The sequence below is a fragment of the Camelus ferus genome, chromosome 6 (assembly GCF_009834535.1).
Source record: "Camelus ferus isolate YT-003-E chromosome 6, BCGSAC_Cfer_1.0, whole genome shotgun sequence".
In the NCBI taxonomy this organism is placed as follows: domain Eukaryota; kingdom Metazoa; phylum Chordata; class Mammalia; order Artiodactyla; family Camelidae; genus Camelus; species Camelus ferus.
The window spans coordinates 19506467-19522451 of record NC_045701.1 but is presented as its reverse complement, the minus strand read 5'-3'; the positions used below and the strand labels follow the sequence as shown (position 1 = coordinate 19522451).

General features: G+C 42.6%; 1 protein-coding gene across 11 annotated transcripts in view; it reads left to right on the top strand.

Annotated features, from left to right (window-relative positions):
• Positions 1-14690, top strand: part of SLC28A2 (solute carrier family 28 member 2) — a 58876-nt gene extending 44186 nt beyond the window's left edge. For all 11 annotated transcript variants that reach the window (XM_032481300.1, XM_032481297.1, XM_032481299.1 and 8 more), the window contains 15 exons: positions 434-525; positions 1864-2047; positions 3487-3628; positions 4276-4389; positions 4737-4814; positions 5257-5337; positions 5772-5852; positions 7248-7373; positions 7456-7586; positions 8108-8276; positions 8484-8681; positions 9282-9363; positions 10703-10801; positions 10967-11078; positions 13442-14690. In XM_032481300.1, coding sequence (XP_032337191.1) covers positions 434-525; positions 1864-2047; positions 3487-3628; positions 4276-4389; positions 4737-4814; positions 5257-5337; positions 5772-5852; positions 7248-7373; positions 7456-7586; positions 8108-8276; positions 8484-8681; positions 9282-9363; positions 10703-10801; positions 10967-11078; positions 13442-13559 — 1807 coding nt within the window. In that variant the 3' untranslated portion in view covers positions 13560-14690. The remainder of the gene's footprint in view (positions 1-433; positions 526-1863; positions 2048-3486; positions 3629-4275; positions 4390-4736; positions 4815-5256; positions 5338-5771; positions 5853-7247; positions 7374-7455; positions 7587-8107; positions 8277-8483; positions 8682-9281; positions 9364-10702; positions 10802-10966; positions 11079-13441) is intronic.
• Positions 14691-15985: the final 1295 nt, after the last annotated feature.

Genomic DNA, 15985 nt, shown 5'->3' with positions numbered 1-15985 from the left:
TCTGTCAGTGCACATCTCATTGACTGTTCAGGGTTATGGGTTTGTGTAGTTTCTAGGGAGGAATGGGCAAAGTTGTTCTCAGAAGAGTAGGCGTTTTCTGAATCTGGAAGCTGAGCAATCCTTTGTCTTTGGGGAACAAGGAAGGAGGAGGTCCCAGGAGATTCTCCCCGAGGCAGCCAGTGTTCACTTCTGTGATAGGAGATTACTGAGGATATGGCTAGTCCAGGTTGGGTAGGAGTGTTCTGACCTACTGCACATTGGCAAGGTTGACCTGGCCTTTTTGGCATTGCTGGAATACTACCTAACTTCTCCTGGATGAATAGTTTTCCTCAGTAAGAGAAAATTCCTCCTCAGGCCAGGCAATCTCAGTTCTGGGAATCGGTACAAATGGGATGGAGTGATTTTTGTATGTTAACTTCTGGATTCTCATCAGGAAGAGCCTACGACATTTCACGAGGGCAAGAAGTTTCTGCAAAGCACGTGCTGGCTTGTTCAAGAAGATCCTGCTGAGCCTGTTGTGTCTGGGTAAGGTACTGAGAATGAATTCATGGAAATGAGAGACAGTCGCTTTAGAAGTGTGACCTTGTGTCAAGACCATTACTAGATGGAAAGCAACTTTACTCACAAATGGATCTGAAGGGCTAGTTGATGTATAGATCTTAATTACTTGTAGGTGAAATGTAATTTATAGAGTTGCACTTCTAGAAATAAGTAAAATCTGAGAATAAGCTGTTTTTCAAAATATACTATTTGATAGACTTAAATATTTCAGAGAATCTGGGCTAATCTCTTTTTTTAGTGTCTTGATTAGAGGTGGGGCATGGTTCTTGTAGTCTTTATGAAAGAAGCCTGTAGTAAATGTTACTTATTTTCTGGTTTACTAGTAAGATCAGTGATATAAAATATTTTTAAAAGATGGCAAACCTCTATTTAAAATATACTGCCAGTGATGTATGAGACTTTGATGTCAATATTAGAGGCAGCTGGATTGGTGAGAATAAAAATTATCTTTGGGGTAAGTCAAGGAGCCATGGAATGAGGACTGTATGGCTGTGTTACCAACTAGGGTTCTTGGCCTCCTTAATTAATAGAAATTGGTAAAAGGCCAGACAAGAAATTCAGGCAAGGCTTTATTGGGACTCATGCTGCAGCACGAGGGATTGTAATAAGTAACAGGCTCCTTTGCTCACTCCCTGAGCGGGGGCAAGCTGGTCCCTTAAATGGGGTGAGGGTGGGGACAGACCTGAGAGTTGGGCTGGAGGGGTGGCTTAGGTGGTCTGCCCACCCTCTTGGTGGTGCTGTGTGCAGGGATCACGCGCAGTACCCTGCTTCTGCTCCCGACACTTCACACAGTTATTTTTAGTCCTTTATAGTTTCTCTGTATTCTGTTGCTGGGTTCCGGTGCGTAGCCCACGGTCCCGGGTCCCAGCCCGTCTCAGCTGTACTTCCTAGTGGTAGCCTTGTTTACATGGCTTTCCTCAAGAGGAAAGATTAAAATGACTGGGGTTATACAGTTTTGAGAAAGATGACTTTTTAATAGTATAATAGTATATGCTGGTTAAATCCACTCCAAGGGATAGAAAGAGGATATCAGATAAAATAGAAGGGAATGAGATTTCATCAAGGACAAGTGATAGTATACAGTATTCAGACTAAGTTGGTCTCTCCGTGGGATCCCTCAAGAAAAGACTTAGCTATCTGTCCTGGCCTTGAGAACTGCAGCTCAGTCTGACAACTCGGGCTGGGTGACAAGCTCTCTGGAGGGTTTTTCTTGCCGTAAGTCCCAGACATTGACGACTAGACCCTCATTTGTTCCTTAGGGCTCTGCCTTGCTGATCCTCACTCTGTACTTCCTCTTTTTAGCTTATGCTGCCTACCTCCTGGCAGCTTGCATCTTAAATTTCCAGAGGGCACTGGCCTTGTTCGTCCTCACCTGTTTGGTGCTCTTGGTCCTGGTTCACCGCTTTCTGAAAAAGATCTTTGGTAAAAAATTAACAAGATGTCTGAAGCCCCTTAAAAACTCCCGCCTGAAGCTTTGGATGAAATGGTAAGTAAGATAAGAATTGCTGTATCCCTGGTCCCACAGCTTGTCCCAAACCCCAACTCACTTCTCTTTTCCTCCTTTGATGGTTCCTGAGCTCTCTCTCAGACCCTCGCCTCTTCTTTATAAAACCAAGGCTCAGAGAGCAAATAGCAACAAGCCACTGAGCATTGAACTTCAGTGCAGTTTCTTGAAGCCACGTGTCTCAACATTGCTAGGGGGCAGGAGGGGTTAAGTTTCAGAGAAGAGTTTCTGTCTGTTTATTGTCAGGGCTGATGTCAGAAATGAGAAAAACTGTGCTGCTCTTCAATGAAGTAGTCAAGACAAAGAGGCTCACAGCTGCATTAAACTGTCAAATTGATTTGGTGGCCATGTATTTCTCCCTTAGTTTCCCAGGCAGGCTTTTTTCCCTCTAATCCTCCAGGCTTCCTACACCCACTGAGTCTTATAATTCTCTAGAGTTTGAGGAGCAAATTTACTGTTCAGTGCTGGAGGCTACAGGAGCCATGGCCTGTCTAACTGTAGCACGCACATGTCCTACAATTACAGGCCTGGGGTGAGAGAATAATGTTCAGACTCTCTATATGTTCCTCTTTTCTGCCTAGTCTCCAGTGGATGCACAGAAAATAACTGCTAAGAATGACTGCAACAGCAGTCATTTGGAAAAACAGCCCAGATTGCAGCCTGAATTTTGGATCGTTGATTTATTTGACACTGGAGCGAGAGAGCTTAAGGACTTTATTCATTAGCAGGATGGGTTCTGGAAGCCACATTTAGTTCACTTTAGGTGAGATGAGTTCACAGAGAGCACAGCTCCAAAATTCAGCCTTGACATGTAACCCCTTTGGTGGTGGTTGTTCCTCAGGCATCTCAGTGGACAACGTGCTCTTTTTGTTTTGTTTCTAATCTGTGATTTTTCCTTCTAATTCTTTTCCATTGACCTGAAATGACTCCAACACTCAGACATGAGGAGACCAGTCTGCGTACTGATCAAGCACATTTGGTACATCAAGGGGCCACAAGGCATAAGTCGCTGATTTGTGGCTTAGCCTTTACTCTCACCCTTGGAGTGGTTGGAAATTGGGTAGAGATCCGTGGGGAACTTTTTCCTCCTTTTTAAAAAAGTATTTTGGTTATGCATTAGAACAATCTTAAAAAATAAGTCTTTATATCGCATCTTACCGATACGAGAACTCGAGGAAAAAGAAGTCATGTGACTTGTGTCCTCAGATTAGACTCAGCTTCATTCTGTGAGCAAAAGATTTTGGGGAAAGGTGGTAGCTACGAAACCACCAGATGAATGATTCTCAAGATATGTCTCTGTGTCTAATCTATCGAGTTGTTTCATTTATCCTTGCAGTGAATTTCTCTTTTTTAGAGGTAAAGTTAATTACTTGTTATTCAGTCACTGAGTTGATGACATGGTCTTGAAATTCCCTCTCCAGGGTGTTCGCAGGAGTCGCCTTGATTGGCCTTATCCTGTGGCTGGCTCTAGACACAGCCCAAAGGCCGGAGCAGCTGATCTCCTTCGCAGGAATCTGCATGTTCGTCCTCATCCTCTTTGCCTGCTCCAAACACCACAGTGCAGTGAGTTTTGAGTATGCGGGGTAACATAGTAATACATAGCCAAGGACCATGTGTTACTAATTACAAAGTGCATGTGGCCAGTATTGATTACAAAGTCATAGGATTAAGTTCTTAACAAACTTTGGGATTTGCCCCTTTGACAGTTTTACTCCTAAGTGAAGAAGGTTAAAGTTCTAAGAGGTACTAGACCACTTATTTTCAAACTGTAGGTTGTGATCCATTAATGAGACTTGGTATCAATTTTGTGGATCTAGGCCTGTGTTAAAGAAAAAACAAACATACAAAAAAAAAAAGGGAAAGAAAGGAAAAGAAGGAAAGAAAGAAAATAGAATACAATAGAGGATCAACTTGCATTGCATATAGTAATATTAAAGTATTGGTTTATGATGCTTTTATATGCATGTGTGTGTGTGTCTGTGTGTGAGATCTAATCTGTAGACAATAGTTTTAAAAACCCTATGGACACATGTGGCTCTTTATGTATTACTGCTGTATTTTCCCTATTTCCTACTTCATCTTACCCCGGATTTACTGTTAACATCCTAGGTTGGTTCCAGAGTACATGTATCCATGTTTAAAACTCCAGCCAGGTAATGAGCAAGTTGAGTTCAGAACTCACATTGGAGTAACATTCTTCTTGGTCCCAGGTGTCCTGGAGGGCAGTGCTTTGGGGCCTGGGTCTTCAGTTTGTCTTTGGGATCTTTGTCATCAGAACTGATCCTGGATTTATTGCATTTCAATGGCTGGGAGACCAGATTCAGGTATGAGAAATTGAATGTGAGGGCTCTGCTCTTTTGGAACCCTAGAGAAAGGAGGTTGGGGGAAAGAATGGGAAGATCAGGCTGTGTCTTGTTAATGACAGTGGTGGGAGATCTAGTGGGAGAGGAGAGAATATACTGGGGTACAATGAAGCAGACGAATAAAGAGAACTGAACTGCTGAGTCCTCTCTCATTCAGTGAGTAGCTCACAGGGACATAGCCTGCCCCCATGCTGTCAAAGGGAGGCCAACCCTAGTAGCAGCAATAGGTCCTAATCGTACATGAGGCTGATCCCATCTTCCCTGTGTCTTTCCTGGCTTTACTCTTGTTCTCTATTTTTTTCTTTCAGATTTTCCTCAACTATACTGTGGCTGGCTCCAGTTTTGTCTTTGGGGATATGCTGGTCAAGGATGTCTTTGCTTTTCAGGTCATATCTGTTTTATGGGCAGGAATGAGGGTCGGTGTTGGGGGGGGGAAAGAAGGTGACGAAATTGTGTTTCCAAGAGATCAGCCAGTGTATATGCGAATTTAACCCTAAGAAGATTTGATCCCATCAGTAGAGGAAACAGCATTACTCTCTTGCCCTTTGATCATTATCATACTGAAACTGGAATGAAATAGGGTGGGAGAGGAAGGCTCAGAAAACATCTTCTTGTGACTTAGTACCCATGGCATAATAGATTTGCAATACATTTAAAATTTATTCCTTAACTATTAGCTTATGTTTAAGTGTCCACTGAGTGTCTACACTGAATCAGCTGCACTTAGGGTGCTGAGAACTTAACTTGGAGTCCTAAAGTACTGTCTGCTCATGGACACAAGCACATTCAGGGTACTATCTCACCGGTTGCCCTGTCATTCTCTTATAGTCCTTACCGATCATCCTTTTCTTCGGATGTGTGATGTCCATTCTCTACTACCTGGGCCTTATGCAGTGGATAGTTCAGAAGGTGAGTCATTCCTCTACACAATCAGGAGGTGGGACTTCTTCACGGGATCTGTCAGGAGGTGCGAAGATGACATTTATTTTGGAAAAACGCTCATAGGTAGGATGTAGAGCATTAGAACTAATGTGAAAAGACAAACTCTATCAGTATGCCTGATATCAGATGGTCAGGACCAGGCCCCAGGCAGGCTGATAGGCAGAGCAAAGAGAGAAAAGGGGCTGGACTACCGTTTCATATTGAGTTTTAATCTACTTTTTCTGGAAGCCAAGAGTCCTGAGTTCTGGTCCAGACCCTGTTTGTAACTTGCTCTGGGGCCTCGGGCTTGTCACTCTACTTCTCTAGGCCTTAGTTTCCAACCAGTAAAATGGAGGGGCTTTGCTGGATACTCTCCAAGATTCCTGCTAATGTTATTGGTTTGGGTCTTTGTATCCCTTTAGATTGCCTGGTTTTTGCAAATCACCATGGGCACCACCGCCACAGAGACCCTGGCTGTGACAGGAAACATCTTTGTGGGTATGGTAAGCACATGAAGCCTTCTGATCTTCTTTTCTCTGTGGAACACAGTGTGGCAGAAAACAGGTTGAGAAACATAGGCTTTCCTTCTGAAAAGTCAAATAAATGAAGACTGTATAGGCAGCCAATTACTCTGCTGAAAGAAAACTCAGAAGCCCAAAAGGAACTCAGTTCATTGCTTTCACCCTTCATACCTAATACTACTTACCTGGGTGTACATAATGGGTACATCCTTAACCACAGATCCAAAGTCTTATACAGGAATTTAAGGAAATGTCCTGGTCCAAATTTTATCCCCCTTCAGGGGCTTTGAAAGATGTTTCTTCTATATTCTGGTTTCTCTCTGTGACCTTAGTTTTCTAGGGTCTCAAAGGAGACAATAGCTTGCTTTGCTCAGGGCTAACATCAAATACTTGTTTGATACATTTGACTGTATGAAGTAGGTGCTCAGTATATGCTACTGGCTGATCAGCTCAATGTTAGGGACAATGGTTTGTCAAACTGAGAAAGAATTAGTATTGAGGTCTTTCTTTCCTAAGGCTCTAGGCTGATTAACTATATTTGAAAAGTTCATAGAGTACTTGTGTATACTTCTACCATAGTATGCTACATTTTGCTTAAATTCTCCATAATCAGCTTAGTTTCCTCTATTAGAATATAAAATCCTAAGAGTAGGAACTCTACCTTATTTATAGCAGTGTCCCCAGCATCTCGTATAGACCTGTTCATACGTCTGTGGAGCAGCCCTCCATCTCCCAACTGTGTAGTACTCTTAGGTAGACCGTTGTGAGGTTACCGTTTGCCCTGAGACTTGTTGGACGGAACCACCCTTCTGCAGTCCTGCCTGCCCAGGACCACAGGGCAGTGCACTGGGCCCTCCGAGGCCCTGGCGTGTCCAATAAAGTTCTCAGATGTGAAAAAAGCTAAACAAACTGGTGTTACATAGTCAGGCCTTCATAATTTCATACCATTTTCACAAATACTATTTCTTTTGATTCTTTCATCAACATTGGGCTTCAGTCATCTACTTGCAATTCATTTAATGAGTACTTTTTAAGCAGTTAATATGTACGCAGTAAGTACACTGTACTCCCTAAAGTCATTCATTAAATATGTAGTTTTAGCCATTGAGAACATAGGAAAGAAACATCATCTCTCTTCTATGGCATTCCAAATTTTAAATAGATGAGACAAACACGTAGGAAAACACATGAGAATACTGCAAGCCAGGATATGATTAGGTGCCAGAGTGACAGCCAGATGCTGGGAGGGCCTAGGAGCAGAGGTCAGTGTTGGAAGGGCACTCACACTGGAGGGGTGTGACCCGGGGCCGGGGGTGGGCACTCTGCCGTGAAGTTGCTGCACGCTCTTGAATCTGACCCTCTTCTCCTTATCTACAGACAGAGGCACCTCTGCTCATCCGTCCGTACCTTGCAGACATGACGCTCTCTGAAATCCATGCAGTGATGGCTGGAGGGTTTGCTACCATCTCAGGCACTGTGTTGGGAGCCTTCATATCCTTCGGGGTAGGCATAGACTGTATGATCACTCCTGGGTGAGCCCACGTCTGGGATCTGTAGACGCTTATTCCTAAGTCTGGCCTTACAGATTGACACGTCATCCTTGATTTCTGCCTCTGTGATGGCTGCCCCTTCTGCTCTTGCTTTGTCAAAGCTGGTATATCCGGAAGTGGAGGAGTCCAAGTTCAAGAATAAGGAGGGGGTGAAATTGCCCCGCGGGTGAGTCCAATGAGGCATATGATTTGGGAGACGGTGAGGTCAGATGCAGAGTCAAGAGCAGTGCTCTGGTTCCTGGGTTCAATCCCCAGTACCTCCATTCAAAAATAAATGAATAAACCTAATTACCTCCCCCTCCCCAAAAAAACAAAAAGCAAAGAGTGGTGCTCTGGTGGCAGAGGCTTCAAGTCTCCTGGAGAAGGATTAATATGATTCCATATCCCCTCTTGTCTACCTCTGCCTCTAGCTAATCATGTTGATTTTTAAAATTTTGTTTAACCCTCCCACCTGCCTCTAGCTTCGGCATGCCCTTATCCTCTGTCCTTGGTGTCAGTGCAATTTTGTGATGATTAAATCTGATACTGCTTCAGTGTAATCTTCACTAAAAAGGTCACCAGAAATCCCCATCACCTCCCTCAAGCTGGTCTTGCACTCTCCTCTCTCACTCCTGCTCTACTGGGGCAGTAGGACAGCTCTTCTCTGAGGGGCTGAGATTACTCTGCCTTTATGCTCAATAAACACAGGAAGGAGAGGAATGTCTTAGAAGCTGCCAGCAATGGAGCCGCAGATGCCGTAGGCCTTGCTGCAAATGTAGCAGCCAATCTGATTGCCTTTTTGGCTGTGTTGGCATTCATCAATGCTGCCCTCTCCTGGCTTGGGGAACTGGTAGACATACATGGCCTCACTTTTCAGGTAAAGAATTGCATTTGTTGGGCTGTCCCTCTAGGGTGTGTTTAAATAGTCTTTGAAATGTGCATGTTTTCCTGACTCACAGTGAGCTAGGAGAGCATGGGGAGGAGAAGGGGGAGGAGGTGAGTCGAGGCTTCAGAGAAAGGCCTTGACTCCTGACCTGTGTTATTTGTTCTTCCGTTTCCTGAGATGTCTCTTTCTCTCACCCAGGTCATCTGCTCCTATATCCTAAGGCCCATGGTTTTCATGATGGGTGTAGACTGGGCAGACTGTCCAATGGTGGCTGAGTTGGTGGGGATCAAGTTCTTCACCAATGAGTTTGTGGCCTATCAGCAACTGTCTCAATATAAGAATAAACGTCTTTCTGGAGTGGAAGAGTGGATTGGAGGCGAGAAGCAGTGGATTTCTGTAAGTGACAGTCTAGAAAAGCATAAACAGGGTGTGGGCAGACAAAAAATGTTACACAAGAGTTTGTCTCACACCTACAGATCCCTTTCCAGGGTCCCAGGCTGAACCACGGAGCAAGAGTAACAGTATGCTTCGTTGGTGCCTAAGCTGCCCTGAGGTCTGTGTGCTAGTCCTCCCCTACATCTGACCTACCTTCTCTCTAGAATGTGATTATTCGGTCTTTACAGTTGGGGCAGTCCAAGCAGGATACTAGTTTGATGGTCTAAGGTCCCCTTCTTCATTCATAAGTTTAAATTGCTATGTATTGAGCTCCTTCGTCCTCTTCCTCTGTCTCTTCCTGCACAATCATCCTCATTCCTAGGCCTTCCTCTGCTTCATAGGCTTCAGCAAGAGGAGCATTGGGTAAAGAGGCCATAGTGGTTTCCACATCATTATCCCTTAGTAACTCCGGGAAAGATTTTAAGAGCATCCTTTCCATGCATTCCTAAGAGTAGTGTGGACAAGATTGGGGGTTCTGAGTCCTCTGGAGCGTCTATCATGATTATATGACTGCACACACAGCACTGAGTTTATTTACTTACTTATTTTTGTTTTCCCTAGGTGAGAGCTGAAATCATCACAACATTTTCGCTCTGTGGATTTGCCAATCTTAGTTCCATAGGAATCACACTGGGAGGCTTGAGTGAGTTAATTCATTTTCCCAGCTACCCAATATGCCAGCCAGGTCCCAGCATCTATAGTGGGCAGTCCTGGTGCCTCAGTACAAGTTGAGACCAGACAGAGAAGCTGATGTGAAATGGGCCCTGTCAGGTGGCAGGTAATTTGGAGGTAAGGCAGCCATGCTACGTGGCTCTGTATGGAACCCGGGCTGAGTTTACAATCTAAATTTCTGTTTGTTTGTTTCTTTTTTTTCCTTTCAACTGGCAGTCCAAAAGACCAATTTTATTTTTATTTTCCCTGTGAAGATGATTATAATGACATTATTTTTAGTTTGCCATTAATTGGACATGGTGCATATATAAATAAAGTTATTTTTTTATTCAGTAGTGAAGGTACTTTCTGAAATTATGCTGCTCACCAGTTGATTTCACAGAAGTAGGCATTGCACAAGGAATCAAAAGACAAATAAAAGCAGCAGACACATGAGGCAGATAGATAGATAGAGCGAGTGATGTGAGTGTTGGATTAAAAGCTACAAGTCGCCAGGAGGAGTGAGTATTTGAAGTATGCACAGATACATTTAGACTGCTGAAGATATTGCTAAATGGTGATGGCTAAAGGAAATAATATGAGGAAAATGGAATTGTCTTTGAAGGCAGGGGCAGGGAAAATTACTACCAGATTCTAAGAGTTTGGAAGTTCCACGTTAGAAATAAAGTATAAGAAGAAATATAGCTCAATATGTCCATTTTCTATGGCACTCATATTCTGGGGTAGAATCATTAGGTTAATGTATTTGGTAGCTGATTGAATAATTTAAAGATGAAACAATTTCCTTTCAGTTTCTCTTTTTCCCTTCTGTTAAACCCTTGTCTGTGTTCTAATTCTGATGTCTGATTACCATCTGATTGTGAGATTGCCGTCTACTAGTGGGATATACATCATGAGGCTAAGGTTTTGGAGAATGTTGCCCTTCTTATCTCTCTGGCTCAAAATAGTCCATCTAACTCTGGTCCCAGCTTAAGAGTGCAGATTTTAACTAGTGAACACCTGGGCATTTGCACCTGTCAGGAGCAACCTGGCTTGATTCAGATACATCTTGGGAATGTTCACAGAACCACTGAAGTTAGGGTCAGACACCCAATCTTTGACCTGGGGTATGTCTGAGTTAGTGACCTCTCAGGATTAATGTATATAAATACTTCTTAGGGTACCACTGGCTAGCCTCTGGTGGTTGGTTGTAAGAATGTTATTCATCTGCTGTTTTTTGATCCTCAGCATTCTTCTAAATGGGGGCTCATAGGACATACCCTATTGCCTGGTGGGGAAGAGACTGAGTTATTTTGTTCTGTTGTCTGCAGCATCAATGGTACCCCACCGGAAGAGTGAATTGTCCAAGGTTGTGATCAGTGCTCTCTTCACAGGGGCCTGTGTATCCCTTATCAGTGCCTGTGTGGCAGGTAAGTGCTTCATCTTAGTCTTAGAATATTAATGTAAACATCCATCTCACAGATGCATAGAAAAGGCACCAAATCTATAGTGTTCTCAGTTTTACCCAAAGAATTACGAGCTTTCAGGAACACGTGAAAAATCTTTCTCTTAGCATCTCTGTCTCCTTCATCCAGGAATCCTCTATGTCCCGAGGGGAGCTGAAACTGACTGTGTCTCCTTCCTAAACACCAGTTTCACCAATAGAACCTATGAGACCTACGTGTGCTGCAGAGAGCTCTTTCAGAGGTGAGTGAGCACCAGGATCCCCGCTCCCTCCTCTTACACGCTATCCTTCACTCAGGAGTCTTCTGGGAGTGGGAAGAAATAAGGTCTTGAGGGTAATCACGTGGATGCTGAATGGAGCATAAAAGAAGGGGGATGGGTATTTGTGCTGGTGTAGATCTGTGTTCTTTTCTTTTGTTAGATGCTATTAGTTCTAGCATGGACAAGTGACAGAGTTTACTTGTATTGATGGGGTCCTGAGAAGTGGAGGCAGAGGGGAAGAAGTAAGGGAGGCTGGTCTCACTGATCAGAAGTTATAGATTTATTAGGCTTGGAATATAGATAGGTGGTAGGTGAAGACTTGGCAATGGTCCCAAATGGCTAAAAAATTACGGGCTTCTTTAGACAGGAGTGAAGACCAAGAGGATAAAGTTGAATTGATAAAATCATGATGCATTCAGATAATGTAAAAATGAACTTGTTTACCACTTTCTGGGATATTTTTAGAGTAGTTGTCTGGTTTCGCTTGTAAGGAGTTTAGAAATCACCATGCTATTCTAACAATAAGTAAAAAACTGAACAGTGTGAAAAATCAATAACTCTTCTTGGATCTGTAAAAGAGGTGCAGACACAGGGCAAGCTGCTGACCTCAAGATTAGAGAGACAGATCGGTAAATACAGGGAGTCATGGCTCACTAGAGCAGAGACTCATGAGCAGAAACTGCCACAAAAACCTGTGCTGGGGCAGGAAAACCTGAAATTCTAATTGCTGGAGCCTCACTGAACTTCACTAAAAAAATGTAATAGTATACTCTTTCCTGCTCATTTATGCCTTCAAAACTGCAACCGGCATTTTGCCTAAAGTCACTTACTGATCATCATTAGTATCTAGAATCTGAAAGAGGTAACGTTGTCCAATTCATACTAAATACATTCGGAATGACTCCAAACCAAGCTGATGACAAAGGAATCTTGAACTTCCTTCTTCCTAAGGATGCACCAAATGTACAGCTATATATAGAGTAATTCCCTCTAAGAAAATTCCAGAAACTAGCTGAGTGACTCCTACAACTGAGAAAATAACGACAATGAATTGGGTCGGAAAGGCTGAGAAACAGCCTCATCGTAAACCCCACCCCTGGCCCAGCACCATATAATGGAAGGGAACTCCCAACTCCGTTTCTCCTTGAGCAGCGAAGGGTTTGGACTGCACATCTAGTGCCCCAACTTGTAAGGCTCCACCTGAGGGATGGGCTTCCAGAACACCCAGCTCTGAAAGTCTGCAGGGCTTGGGTTTCTGAGTCCCACAGAACTATAGCAAACAAGGAAGAGTTCTTAACAGGCATGTGAGCACTCACTGGCTACCTTCCCCTGCCCCCAGCCCCCCAGCCAGACTCAGTGCAGAGGAAGCAGGCAAAAATGTCTATCTCCCACTTTTTCCCTGTTCTCTAAATGTTGTTAGGTCCAACTGGTCTAATATGCAGTTTAAGTCCAATGTTTCCTTGTTGATTTTCTGTCTGGATGATCTGTCCATTGTTGAAGGTGGAGTGTTGAAGTCCTCAGTTATTTTTGTATTGCTTTCTCTTTCCTTCTTCAGATCTGTTCATATTTGTATATGTGGAATCAAAAAAAAACTGAACTCATAGAATGGAGGTTGCGGGGCTGGGGTGGGGAAATAGGGAGAGGCTGGTATAATAGTACAAACTTTCAGATATGAGATGAATAAGGTCTGAGGACCTAATGTAGAATGTGATGACTATATTTGATAGTACTATATTATGTAGTAGAAATTTGCTAAGAGAGTAGAGCTTAAGTGTCCTCACCAAAAAAATAAACAAATAAAAAGGTAAATATGTGAGATGGTGGATGTTAACTCAGTTAACTCAGTGTTGGGAATCCATTCATAATGCATGCATACATCAAATCATCATTTGTATACGCTCTATATATTACAATTTTATTTGTCAATCATACCTCAGTAAAGCTGCAACATACATACATACATACATCTGGAAGCCTGAGCTATTTTCCTTTCCAAAGAGGAAAGTGGCTTTGAAATACCATCTCACTTTTTAAAATAAATTCAATTTTAAATCACATTACAAGGCATAAATTTTGCTTCAGTGATGTTTAGAAAGGAAATTCCCATAAGGACTGTGGTTAGGAATTGGGCACAGAAGCAGACACATTGTGTAGGGTTTCTTGCCAGTACTATCTTGGGCATGAATCGGAAAATACACTTAATTCTCTCCTATTTATTTGGTTGTGGTCATTGGGTTCATTAATGGGTTTTTGTTTTTTTCACTTGCTTGGTAGAAATTATTGATAAGTCTTGTTGCATTGTTTTTATCTGACCCACTATGCACCTCTCTGGCTTTTCATTTCAGTACTTCTCTGAATGGCACCAACCGTCCTTCTTTTTCTGGTCCCTGGGAAGATAAAGAGTTCAGTGCCATAGCCCTTGTTAACTGCTGTGAACTCTACACCAGTGCTGTCTGTGCTTAAGGCTGGTCTGTTTCCATGACAGTCCCCATCTTGATGGCTTTTTAATGGCAAACGTGTTTACTTAGAATTCCCGTTCTACACTAACTCACTTTGATCCTTAACAGGAAATGTAGAATTTTCATTTTGGTTCACTGTATGTCAGTAATGAAAATTAGCACCTTTTTGGCTGAACCAAATAAGAAGTTTCTTATGGGCTCTGTCTGAGCTTAGATTTGAAATAATAAATATTGCCATATCAAAGAATATCTTGCCAACCTTGCTTCTAGTTGCCATCTTAAAAATTATGGGATGCGGTGTGATTTGGTGTGTAATATGTAATGAGGTTGAAAAACTATTTCTTGGAGTTCTGTGGATGTTTATGGTACTAAAGGTACGCATGAAAGTTACATGAATATTTCACGGTAAGCTTTTTTTCTGGTTGTCACACATTTGTAAACTTGCAAATTCCTTAACATTACACAGTAAACAAAAAGTATTTCCTGTATGCAAATTTGTAAGGAATATGGTTTCTTAGAGGCCCTTACTTTGTTTTAGTATTCTGCTTTAGTGCCATATTTGCTTCACATTTATAGTGAATCTTTTAAAACAGTTCTTTTCAAGGGTGAGGGAGGCAGTTTTGCCTCCCAGAGGATACTTGACAATGTCTTGAAACATAATTTGTTGTCACAACTGGGGAGATGCTAGTGACATCTTGTACTGGGTAGAGGCCAGAAATGCTGCTAAACATTTTATAATGCACAGGTCAGCCTCCACAACAAAGAGTTCTCTAGCCCCAGATGTCAACAGTGCTAAGGTTGAGACACTCTGATTTAAAATATTTAACATATTTCTCATGTCTAATATTATTTATAATATTAATAATACTATAGCCTTAAGGAAGGGTTTCAAAAGGATGTAGGGGTTCCTCAAAAAGTTAAACATAAGATTACTACATGGCCCCACAATTCTGCCTATTCCTCGGTATACCCCAAAGAACTAAAAACAGATATTCAAACAAGTACATGCATGTCCACAGCAGCACTGTTCACAATAGTCAAAAAGTGTAAACAGTCCAAATGTCCATCAATAGCTGATTGGATAAACAAATTATGTTATGTATATACAATGGAATTTTGCTCATCCATAAAAATCATGAAGTACTGATATATGCTACATAGAGAAACCTACAAGAAAACATTGTGCTAAGTCAAAGAAGCCAGACACAAAGGCTTATTATTGTATGATTCTATTTTGTATGATTCCATTTATATGAAATATTCCACATAGATAAATCTGTAGAGACAATACAGATTAGTGGTTACCATGAGTGGGGGAAGGGGGTATAGGGAGTGACTGCTAAACACGAGTATGCATTTTACTGTGGGATGACAGATATGTTTTGAAACTAGGTAGAGGTGGTGGTTACACAACATTGTGAATGTACTAAATGTCACTGATTTGTTCACTTTAAAATGGTTAATTTTATGTTACATAAATGTCACCTCAATAAATTATATATATATTTTAAAACATGGATGTAGGTTCTTGTATGTTCCCTTATCTAATCTACCTTCTTCCACTTCACAATTATCTGAGCTCAGAACATCTTGGTCTTCTTTCCAGACTCCATTCCTATCTTCTCTCCCTTATTTTCTAAGCTTGACATAAAAGAAAACGAATCCTCAATAAACTGCTTCTTGACCTGCACACTGATTTTTATCCTAGCCTGGTTTCTTTCTGAAAGGCAGCAGTGTGCAGTGGTTGGTGGTACTGGATACCAGGACAGATTACTTGGGTTCTAATCTGGGTTCTGCCACTCATCCCAGGGAGATCTTGGGTAAGTTCCTTAACTTCTCTGTGCCTCCGCATCCTCATCTGTAAAATGGAGATAATGGGCCTACCTTACAGTTAAAGGTTGAGAAGTTGTAAAAGAATCAGAACAGTGACTGCTCACTGTAAGCCCAATGTAAGAGTTAGCTACAATTACTACTATTTAAGGAGCTAAGGTCACAACCATCGATTTATTGAATTACGTGTGACATTTGGTTCACACAAGTAAGAGTATGAGAGGGAGGGATAGCCTTATCTCCTTACAAGGCTAAGGGCCGGCTTTCTAATTCTCAGTTTCCTATTTAAAATAAACGTGGTCTAAACTCTCGCGCTTAGAGGGCAGCGCTGCAACAGCAGGAAGCATGACAACACCATCATCAGCAGAACAATCTTACAAATCGTTGGAGCGAACAGGAAAAGCCAAGAAGGACCGTGACCTCCGCAAAAGCCGCCTGCTTGGGCCTAAAGCCACTCGCAGGCGCACACACAACTGACCAGCGCGGAAGCGGGCCGGGCGGGCGGGGTTAGGTGCGAAGTGCCGGTCAACCCCGAGGCTCACGAAGGGGGCCAATCGCCCTCGGGCTCCGTCCTGGGGGCGGGGCAAACGTGTCGACTCC